At 38.9% G+C, this 12,000-nt stretch overlaps 1 protein-coding gene across 3 annotated transcripts in view; it reads right to left on the reverse strand.

Annotated features, from left to right (window-relative positions):
• SMARCA2 (SWI/SNF related, matrix associated, actin dependent regulator of chromatin, subfamily a, member 2) overlaps positions 1-12,000 on the reverse strand; it is a 163,091-nt gene that overhangs the window by 83,615 nt on the left and 67,476 nt on the right. For all 3 annotated transcript variants that reach the window (XM_045563426.1, XM_045563428.1, XM_045563427.1), the window contains exons 18-21: positions 10,928-11,170; positions 9,286-9,399; positions 1,310-1,417; positions 612-698 (exon numbers count right to left, since the gene is read on the reverse strand). In XM_045563426.1, the coding sequence (XP_045419382.1) occupies positions 612-698; positions 1,310-1,417; positions 9,286-9,399; positions 10,928-11,170 (552 nt within the window). The remainder of the gene's footprint in view (positions 1-611; positions 699-1,309; positions 1,418-9,285; positions 9,400-10,927; positions 11,171-12,000) is intronic.

Consider the following 12,000-nt stretch of genomic DNA (forward strand, 5'->3'; position numbering starts at 1 on the left):
AAACACTGTCAATTTAGGAAACTTACTCACAGGTAGTAAGCAGGGCAAAAAATGTCCTCTTTCCTAAAAATAGCTTTCTAGAGACCCAAGCATCAGGATAAAAGCACGGATTTACATTGTCACAATAGAAACAAGAAAAGAAAAATATAAATCAAAGTAACAGACTACAGTTAGTGTCTTTCACAAAGAAAATATTTAAAAAACATCTTTGTTGTTAACAGTTATAAATACATTATTTTAATATTGTTCACAGTATCCTTCTGAGGAAGCTTGATGTATTTATCATTATCTTCAGTTTCAGAGCTCCTACCATAACAAGGTAATTCACAGTCCTTATCAAAACCTACATAGCAAGCCATTGCTTACAAAATTTTCTCACTACTTGAAACTCTGTTATAAAATTCCAGATGTTCACGTGCTTGGTGCCAATGAGAGAGAATCCACAACCAGAAAATTTATGTTTGTTAATTCTGCTTGTTGAGCTATCAGATCACTCAGTTTCAGCCTCCACAGACACCGGTTAAACCTGTTTTTGGTTTTGTTTTTGGTTTTTTTTAAGGGCATTTGGAGGATTAGCACAATCAGAACCAAAACACATTGTGAAGACTTACCTCGATGTGCTGAAACATATATGGGTGATTGCAGATTTTTCTCAACTGCATGATAGTGTTCATAAGTGTCTTAGCACCTCCTTTTCCCTAAGAACAAGAGGAAAGGGAAAAACAGAAAAAATTACTAATTTATCAGATATTTCCAATGTTTAAAAACTGGGCTTCTTTTAGAAAGGACAAAATGCCACAGGTCTTCTCAGTAACACCGTGTGGTTCAAAGCTCCTGTTATTATATAGAAGTTTCTGGGTCAGACAGAACATCTTTCTTGTGATTAACTCATCCTACAAAGAAGGTGAACCTTAAGGTATTATGTCCAACTGATGGTTTTGTGACAGGACTGTCTACTCCCCGGGATTCTGGAAGAAAGAAGTGCAGAACAGACGCCCAGGGAGCGAAACTGGATTTTAAAACCTTCTAAAATGCCACCCTAAGCTTAGGCAGAATATATTTTCTGCAGAATTGACATGAGCAGAGCTAACTATTTTGGTAATATGAACATACTCCTTCTTTCTTCCTGTCCCAATGCAGTTAAGAGCTTCAGAGATTTTCTTTGGCAGCTACAGTAGCTGCAAAAGAAGCCTAGCGATTTACTTTAACAAATCAGCATCAGCAGGGATGCTTCCTGGGAACAGTCAATGTCAAAGCCATGAGAAGACACAGCCCAACACCGCGAGTTGCATCATCCTCCGCAGCGTACCTTCTTATCTTTCTCAGAACCATCTGTGAGGAGGATCCCCTTGGCTTGCATATGGCGATACAGAATCTTCTGCAGAGCTGACATGTCACACTTGATCACATATTCCACCTGGGGAAAAGAGAACAGTACATAGGCAAGAGCAGCGGGGAGCTGGTGCCTGTTCTAAGAAGACGGCTGAGACACGGCTACTGGTGTCACTCCTGGAAGCATGAAGGTATCCCTGTTTCCCCTTCTTGGATTCTGGAGTTGGGGAGAGGTGGGATGCAGGTGGTAGAGGAGATAAGGGTCATTATTATTGGAGGTATGATTAGGAGGGTGGTTCCTTCAAATGGTTATATATAATTGAAGCTAGAGTCATGTTTTCTGAAATTTCTTTGTTTCATATTCAAGAGAGAGAATGGCTGTTAAAACTAAAAAATGTTCCATATAGGGTATTTTTAGTACTTCTCCTGCTTCCCAACTACACCCTTTCATAGGAACAGAATGATTTTAGGAAAAGCAGTGATTGGCCAATATCCTATGATTTTCTTTGTAAAACATTTTTTAAATGGTCACATGTGGCCATCCCCAATACTAGTCTTAAAATGAGATTTATAACAGCCCTAAGGTGACTGTCATTAACCTCTGCTCTTGAGAAATGACAGGATATAATCTAGTGAGGACAACAGGTGGAGAAGAGAAATTAGTCCCAATTGGACACAACTTAATGAACATCCAAAGAAGGACAAGGCCTCCTGTGCAAGTTGAAATACCATGAAAATCCAATTTAAAGCTCTTAAAGGGAATTCACGTGCTCATGGTTTATCACACACCTGCAATGCTTTACCATACTCCTAATGCATAAAATCTGCCATGATTATTTCCCATTATTGTTTTTCTTTATTAAAAATAATCCCAAGAATACAAATGTGTAATTTTCATAATAAACATGAGATTAATGCCTAGAAATATGCAGAATGTGATTAAAAGTAAATCAGCAAGCTGACTAATGTTTAATAAACTGATTAAGAATGATCAGGTTCTTTTTGGCTCCGAAGGCCAGGGACAGGAGGTCACAGTTGAAAAGAAGTTGAATATTCATTCAATTGTTGCTCTAGAAGGAACCCGTCAGGCCGGACGGAACCACAATTAATAGTCTTTTGCCACTCATTTTAATGCATTAAATCAGATTACAGAAAAGCTTGCTCTTCTGTAGAGAAGTTAAAGAAGAACAAGTAACCCAGCAAAAACATGCTGTAGTTTCTAATGACCTTCTTGGCCAAGGAGAAAAAAAAAAAATCTCCAACTTTAATAAATAAATATGCACTTAATATAGGCTTTGTATCTTAGGCACCTGATTGTGTTATATGTTTAAAGTATTTCTCCCTTTTCTTTTGTGAAAAATTTTATTTTTTTCCCAACTTTACTGAGGTGTAATTGACAAATAAAAATTGTATATATTAAAAGTGTACAATGTGATGTTTTGATATATACAAACATTGTGAAATGATTACCACTATCCTTCTACTTTTTTAAGGACTGTTAACTCACAAAGAAACTTGATCATGGTGAAGAAAAATGTTAACTCCAGACCTTTAATAGTAATAATAATACAAACTACATCAAAGACTAATATCATTGAGCTCTTTCTGTGCACCAGGCCCTGTGCAAAATGCTTCATGTGCCTTCTCTCATTTACCCCCTACCAGAGCTCTATTGAGACAGTCACATTTAGTGTCCTCATTTTATAGACAAGGAATCCGAGCATCAGAGAGGTTGAGCTACTGGCCCAAAATGACACAGCTATTCATTGGTGCAGTTAGGATTTGAAATAGAGTCCACTCTTTTAAGCTCCATGCTAAGGATGGCCAAGGAGACTTTCAGGCTTCCTACCTCTACCTGATGTTCACCTGAACCTGAACCTCCCTGCTGGCTCATTCAAACCATTCTGAGTGTGGAAGAGATGGTTGATGGTTGTTTTAAGTGCATTAGAGGATGGTAGATCCAGAATTAGGGACAAAACCCTCAACCCCCTTTCCATTAGTCAGCTACTGTTAAGAGCTGAAGGTGAAGGAGTCTAGAAAGCCGGAGACATGCATGATGATGCCATGGAGACACGGATGCCACGCAGCCTCAAAAAAACAGCAGAGAGGCGAGCTCCCCTCCAGGATCTGACAGCTACTCTTATTAAAAGGTGGAGTCTCCTTCCTCACACAATTAGGGGATAATAGAAGCTGGTTTGATACACATGATCACAATCACTGTTACAAACTTCACAACTATATTTTATATTTGTTTCTAGAACCTTCCCAATCAACTCCAAGCTATTTGGTTTGTTTTTGTACTTTTTCCCAAGCCTGGGATGTCCTTAGTCTTAGGGCTCCTTTCTAAATCCTACTCATCCTCAAGGGCTCTTTTTAAGACCTTCCTCAATTACAATCAGCCAAAGCCAATTTCCCTTTCATTTCCCTCAAGGAAGTTGGTCAGTAAGCTTTTTTGATGGTGCTCCTCTATCACAAAGACGTGCTAAAGCACATCTCCCAATATCTGTCTATATGTTTATTTATATATTACTATATGCATGTACTAATATTAACGTCAAGATATGAGTTACTTTTAGGGCAGGGGTCAATGTTAAAGGCAGTTGACTTACATCCATATTTCAAGGTGCCAAGTTTGATGACATCTAATATTTTTGGTCAATTCCGGCCCAATTACCCTACGATGCAGTTGATGAAAACCCACAGTAGGAATGGGTGAAGAGGCAGGATGGCCTTTTTCCCATTGTTCACCTAGGCTTATATTATTCATCTTGTTTTCAACCCACGCTTCTCTGTAGAATCCTTTTAAGCCCTTCTGGGGACCAGGGGTGTTAGTTTAGTTAAAATCAGATCATACTAAATCCCCTTGTCTGGATACAGGGAAACCCACAGTGCCTCACAGTAGGCAGGAAGTAAATGAAGCAGGCAGCGAGGATGAACGGGCTGCCAGGTGCTCCGGGTAGGGGAGGTCCTCTCTCAGCCTTCCTCTGGGACAACTACACAGTCTACTGCAAGCACACAACTGACTTGCTCACATGTAAATACCTACCACAAAGCATCTGTATATCAAATACCAGTAAGGCTTATTTTTCTATTTTTAAGAGAAAAAGAATATATATAGGGTTGTTCAAACATCTTTCTGCACCCCAATAATAGATTACTAGCAGGCACCCTCTCCCATACAGACCCCTGCGTGTGCACTGGAGACCCCTGCCCTAGGATACTTCCATGACGACAGTGCCTTTCACTGCTGCTGCACCGTCATTCGGTGTGAGTAGACCTCATCTCTGTGGCCAAGTCTGCCGGCCTCTCACACCATGCCTCCCATTTCCGATGTCGCCCCCGCACCTCCCTCCCGGCCCATTGCAGTGCAATGCACGGAGCAGGCAATCGGTAGCTGTGGGTGGGGAAAAGGGACGGGCTGAAGTAGACACGCTGGCCGGTGGTGATAAGGGGAGAGGGGTTTCTATGATAATCACGCCAACTTCCACTCTGTTGGGTCTGAGTTTGTCCCCTGCCCACCAAAAACTGTGATAGCGCCTGTTCAGAGCAGGAATGTGAAAACGCCTGAAAATATACTAGTGCAGCAGCAAATGAAATTTGTGACTTCCTAACAGGAATGATTCCCCCAATATGTTAGGCTTGTGAGAGCCACTGGAGCTGTTTTTGTTCAAATTACACGTAAAGCTGAGGTGCCAGCCTCAGGTACATGACCATTATCTCCTAAGGATTCGTATGTTAGTAAATGGCCTCATTGGTCCCTACAAGTACACAAAGGAGAGGATTATACTGGCCCAGACAGAGTCTCTTCTCATATAACCCTTAGAAATATTTGAGTTTTATTCATAGTTTCTACCCGAATACTATTCTTCATTTATGCTTTCCCTTCCAAAAGAGTGTATTATTGGAACAACAAACCTAGACTACTGTGTGTGATATGTTATCACTTTGTGAACTGAGATTTTTTTAAACAATACAATTCAATTTATGAAAGTCCCAGGTTCTGGAATCTATGGCATGAGAAAGGCTCAAGTAATGGTAATTATACTAACCATTACAAACCTTTATATAATGAATACACAAACTGCCTATCTAAACAAAGCTTGTTTGGTGTTTTATACAAGTTATACAAGAATCAAGGTTGATTTTAGGTAGGTCAACCTCTAGTTAACCTCAGACATAATATACATATTTCAGCATAGTTAGACATCAATATATACACAGCCAATGACGATTACAAAAAGAATCCCACTTACTGAGCTAAAGAGTCTGGATTTTATCTCGGAAATGAGGGTAAAGAATTTTCAAGATTGCTTATAAAGTTATTTTCTGATCTATACTTATAAAGTTTGGAAAATGAATTAAGTACAAAGGGGAAAACAAAATGCACCTATAATCCCACTACCCAGAGATAAGCATAATTAACATTTTGATGGCTCTTGATGATATGAATTAACAAAAGAGTCAGTACCGACAACCTTAAATAGGAGCCAACTCGAAAAACCAATGTTCATCTAGCTTAAGTTGTTTTTATATAATCCCTTTTCTATTTGGCATTCTTTCTCGAGTACAAGAAATGGACTTTGTGCCAGCAGCTTGGTGGTGGTGGTGGGGCACGGTGCATTCCCTTGCTCATTAGGTGCTTCATTAGACTAATATTAAAACTAACTTTCCTATGTAGTAGAGCTGCATTTATCCAATTGTGGCCTTTATATGCCTGCTTTGTTTCACCTGAGAACATGAAAAGATGCTCAACAACATCAGACATTGGAGAAATGCAAATTGAAGTTACAAAATACCACTATACACCTATTGAAATGGCTAAAAATGTTGGAAAACTGACAATACCAGGCACTGATGAGAATGTCGAGGAACTGGAATGCTCATATATTGCTGATAGGACTACAAAGTAGTTAAGACAGTTGAGAAAACAATGTGTAAGTTTCTTATAAAGTTATGTATGTGTTGACCATATGACCAAGTAATCATCCCACTAGGTATTTACTCAACTGAAATGAAAACCTATGTTTACACAAAAACCTGTACACGAATATTTTTGGCAGCTCTATCCATAATCATCAAAACCCAAAACAACCCAAATGTTCCTCAGCTAAATGGATAAACAAACTGTGGCGTACCATATAATAGAATACTATTCAGAAATAAAAATGAACCAACTATTGATACATGCAGCAACTTGGATGACTCTAAAAACACATTATGCTGTATGAAAGGAACGAGATGCAAAGGGATACATTGTCAGATTCCACTCATATAAGATTATGGAAAACGTAAAGCTATGGGATGGATAACAGATTAATGGTTACATGAGGCTAAGAGTAGAAGGAGCATTTGACTAAACAGGGGTAGCACCAGGGAATTTTTCTTTGAGGGGGGCATGGGTGACGGAATTTTTCTGTATTTTTGGTTGTGAGCGTGGTTAACATAACTCCATGCAATTGTCAAAACTCAAAACCACACACCATAAGGAGTAAATTAAAAACCACTTTCCTAACTGACTCTTTTCTTCATAAAAACATTTGAGAATTACAGCTTTGGAAGAATTTAACCTTTTCCTGCCATCAGCCATAATTCCTTCCTGGACTCTTCATACAGGCTGAGTAAGACATGTATGTTGTTTGTGGCTTTAAGTAGGTGGTGGCAGAAGAAACCTCCTTACCCCCAAGGATGACACTTAAATTTCTAACTCTCCCTAGGTAATAAAAATCCTAACAAAGTAGGAAAAGTAGGAAATGAACATCAGCCAAGCTATATCAACAGCCACATACTCACACGAACCCCTTGAAAGGTTTATGGGGACAGAGACATGGGAGGGCTACAGAAAGTGCAGCAAAGACAAGAGAACAGTGAGGAAGAACTTGAAGTGAATAGGAAAATGGAACTCCCATGAATAACAGAAACAGCAACATGAGTAGAAAATAAGGAACGTGGTAGAAGCAGCTGTCCCTGTTTGGGTGCTCACCACGTGCCTGGCATGGTATTAGGAGCCCTACATCCATTTAATCCTCACAACAATTCTATGAGGCAGATATTATTTATTTTCCAGTTCACTGATGAGAACACTCAGATCCATTTGGGTTAAATGACTTGCCTGGGTTTGCATAGTAAGAGATGGAGATTGTCGGGGACCCAGGCCCATTCTGATGGGCAGAGCCCAGGTTTCTACTTTACCAAAGTGCTTCCAAGAAAAGGTAACATCGTTACCTTTAAAGGTGTGGATACCTATAAAGGCATACATAAATAATGCCATACATGAAGTATTTAATATATTTATATTTAATATAACACTTGGAATTAATGAGTATAAGTATAATTTATGCAGGAGGCCTACTCTTGACAATCTGAGGGTAAATACATATTTTATAAAAGTTTATCATCCTTCAAGGGTAGTCAAGAAGCTCTCCTGCAGAAAGAACTGTAAAATAAATATTTTCATACAGCAAAGAATTGCTTTGTGATATAATTAATCACCTCAAAATCTTTGTGCTGCAAAAATTTGGATTTTTCTACAATGGCTTTTCTTAAAACAGAACACACTTTCAACTTATAATGTGTTTTTAAAAACCTACATTAGCCAGTCCTGGAAATGAATAAACAGGATTATGAAGTTTTATGGGATGAGTAAATGAAGGGCTTCAGTTAATCACCTTTTATTTTATACCTCTTCTAAAGAAAAAAGAAAGTATGGAGCAAATTAAAATCTTTAACATTCCCTCTCTATAACTTGCAGGATCACAGTAACAGTATGCCAGGAAGTAGTTGAAGGCAGCCACATGACCACTACACCCAGTTATCGATTCAATGACTAAACTCCACCTTGAACAGAAAGGATATTACCCAGAAACCAAGAACACAGGAAGGAAAAGGGACCATCAACAGCATTCAATACCCAAGATGCATTTACCAACAAAATAAAATACTTAAACATTTATCCTTTCACTGGGCTAAGCATGGTATAAAAACAACTTTTTATTTTTAAATTTTTTTCCTGACTGTTAATCAATAAAGGATTAGGGAATAAAATTCTCTCTTAGCAAAGTGATCAACTTTGTACACTATCTTGCCAACTCCTGCTTAAGAATGAACGGGATGAACCAATCTGTCCAAAAATAGAGTTGTTACCCAGAAAAACCACAATCATGCAAAACTAAGATATTTCAGAATTGGCTCATTTAAAGAAACAACTCAAATCAAAATATCTCTTGCAATAAATAGTATACAATGCTAAACTATCTTTAAGAGCATGGAACTTAGAACTCAAATGTGCATGGATTCTAAAATGTGAGCAGAAACATATTAAACCAATACACAACCCAAAAACATGGAGCTAAGGGCTTAAAAGACATTCAAAAGCACTGCAAACTCAGTTTCCATAAAGCAGTCTGAAAAATACTCAAGTGTTCACAGGAACCTAATTTTTATGGTGCAGGACAAAAACCATGTCCCAGACTAATGAGATGACGTGTTTGTAATTTGCAGGAACTCTTATTTTTCACTTACTATCAGGTGGTGACATCACAAACAGCAAATATTGAATAAACTTCTGGGAAACTTGGCAAATGTTTACTATGCCCTTCAATAATGATACAAGTCCCAAAGTCAAATCCTTATTTACCTTATAAGCAAAACAATTCTGTAGTGCCTGCAGAACTCAATGAGCTCAGTGACTTAAAAAAATCTAAAATTAAAACGTAATGAGACTCAATGAACTTGATAATTTTATAAAATCTGTCCAAAAGCTTTTGGAAATCAGGCTGAAAATACTGTAATATCCCTTCTCTCTCTAGCCCTATCAAATAAAAAAAGCACTTTAAGATATTTTCAAGATACTTGCGGCTAAAATACAAGCCTGCTGTTTTAGAAACATAATTTCAGGGGCAGGTACTTCATATATTTGCAGGGGGGAAAAACACAACTTTTGAATTTGCAACATACTTTTTCTGGAAGCTGGGATTCAACTTCTTTCTTCAGTCTTCTCAGTAAAAATGGCCTCAACACCTTATGTAGACGCCTAATGATCAATATAGTTTCTTCTTCATTTAAGTCCACCTACAAAAAGAACCTTATATGAATTGGATTTTTTTTTAAAAAAAGGATGCTTCATATAATATAGCTTTATGTTACACTTATTAGGTGTTTCAATACATTCAATTTTACATGCATTAAAGCCAGGTTTATGCCTGTTATGTATACTTCCAAATTCTCCTCCCATCTGCCTACCAAGTGGTAATAAAATGGCCTCTAAATGGGTGTCTACATCTTAAATGCTGAGTTCTGTGGAAAACGACCCAGAAGCCACCAGTGTTTAGATTGGTAGTGTTAACCCAAAATTTCATGGGACATGTCTGGCAATAAAGGCTGATTGAAGACTGAGATAGACTGAGAGAAAAAGGACAATGGTCCATGTGTTCCTACTTAAAGCTGAAGCCTTAAGTTAGACCCTTAACTTTAGTTGTCTCAGAGGCAGAAACATTCTGAGGGAACAGGGACTTGAACATATAATAAAAAGAGGAAGAATAAGAATAGATCCAATTTATGCTAGTGGGTCTCTAAGTCCCTACACCTTATCTCCTTTCCTTTTCTTGGCCCTGATCTGGTTCAAGTGTAGTCTTATTTACAAAATCTGAGCCTGGCAGGCCAGCTACATGGGAGGCTGAGGTGGGAGGATCGTTTGAGGCCAGGAGTTTGGGCCAGCCTGGGAGATACAGGGAGACCACACCTCAAAATAAAAACAAAAAGAACAAAACAAACCAACCAACCTCTAGGGGGCAGAGTTGACCGACACTGCTTTCTACAAATGGGCAAGCAAACGACTTAACTACTGACCAATGGCAAATGTGCCTACGAGGTACCTCAAAATGAAAGGGCCCAAACAGTTCAAACATACATTTTCCTAAAGCATTCTTAGTGGCTTTTCATTCCTATAGCTAAGGAACCACTGATCACAATGACATGTGCCCACTTCTTTTCTTACAATGGCCCATGCCTTCCTTTCATAAATGATCCCTAAAAGAAAACGCTGAAAGAAGAGTAAGAAATTTGAAAATGGCTACTCCAGGAGGAGTATGTATGTACACTCAAAATACAAGCTCACACCAAAACCTGAAAAAAGCGTGTACAGAAAATTAGTGTACACTAGTTCTGTTTAACACACAACCTCTTTATGTGGAAATACTTTAAAGGGAAGTCCAAGTTTATAACAAGGAGAGATTTGTTTTAAAGCTTGTATGCAGTCGGTTGATTTGGTTTGGTTATGTTAATTCAACACATATCTCCATGTTCATCCTCCCTGAGCCCACTGCAGTTCAGCACTGCAGCAGTCAGGAACATTCTCTGGTGGCCTGGTAAGCACGTTGGCAAAAGACAAAGGGGTTAGGGTGCCCCATACACCACTAAATCCATCTTCTGGAAAAATAACTCTGGAATGAGACCATGTCCGCCCACTGACCAGCTTCATAAAATAGGAGACATTGTAAACCACCCTGTGGATTTTCGTGGCTCTAACGTTCTCAGTTTTAGGCACTTTCATTTCATTTCATTGCCATGCAGTAGAAAAAAACAAAAGTTAGACCAGTACCCTTTCACCAGTCATGGCAAATGGAGCATTAAACCACTGTTCGAATGTGCTGCAGCTCTTGAAAATTGTGGGGAGGAGGAAGTTGAGGAGGGCCCAGAGTTCAGGGAGCTTATTCTGCAGCGGGGTCCCAGTCAAAAGGATCCTCCTGGGGGCCACATAGTGAGTGTTCAAGACCTGAGTCAGCTTGCAGTGGTGATTCTTCATTCGGTGGCCTTCGTCCACTATCATGTATTTCCACCGAATCTACAACACAAGAGGAAGGACCAACGTATGGTAAGTAAGGGGGTATACAACTAACTCCAACAAGCATTGATGGTGTGGAAAACCAAAGAGAACCCACGCTTGGTATATGACACGGTGTGATGCTCCTTAAGATGAAAGAATATCAAGAAACAGACCATTTCCCAGGTCTGGCAGATCACGTAAGACGTCATATAATAAGGGAATGTTAAAGCAGCAACGTCCTTTACAGGCCATGTGACCCCAAATCACCCTATTACAAAGAAGGGAACTTAGGTCCAGAATGAAATGGTTGAGCCAGTGTCTGGATCCTGCGTCTCCCCATCTAAGGCTCCTACTGTTGAAACTTTATCATGACAGCTATGCCAGATTTCATGGTCATATACCTCTGCTCATGGTAGGTACAGAATATAGGTAACCACCTGAAGCAAATGTTAATGACTAATTTTTCCAAGACAGCACTGGCGGCATCTATAGCAGAGATGCTCTTGGCTTCATGTTTTCTTTTCTATTACTCTGGTTGGCTACTACCTCTAGGGCTTGGCTCACTGTTTTGTTTTCTTTTGTTTGACTCGATTGCTAACATTTAAAAGCTGGAATATTGCACATAAAAATCTGGACATCCAACTTCTTTTAAAAAAAAAAAATGAGCCACTGGGTACCCTTAGTTCACACATATTCCTTACCTGCCTAGGACCCCTGTTTTATCTAAAATAAAAGGATATACTCATTGGCAGAGAGGGCTATGAAAAAATATCATTCCTCCATTTATGTCAACACTGCAGGATTAAATACAATATACTCCTTCAACACAACTATCACTTAAAAAGTCA

The sequence above is a fragment of the Lemur catta genome, chromosome 10 (assembly GCF_020740605.2).
Source record: "Lemur catta isolate mLemCat1 chromosome 10, mLemCat1.pri, whole genome shotgun sequence".
NCBI lineage: Eukaryota > Metazoa > Chordata > Mammalia > Primates > Lemuridae > Lemur > Lemur catta.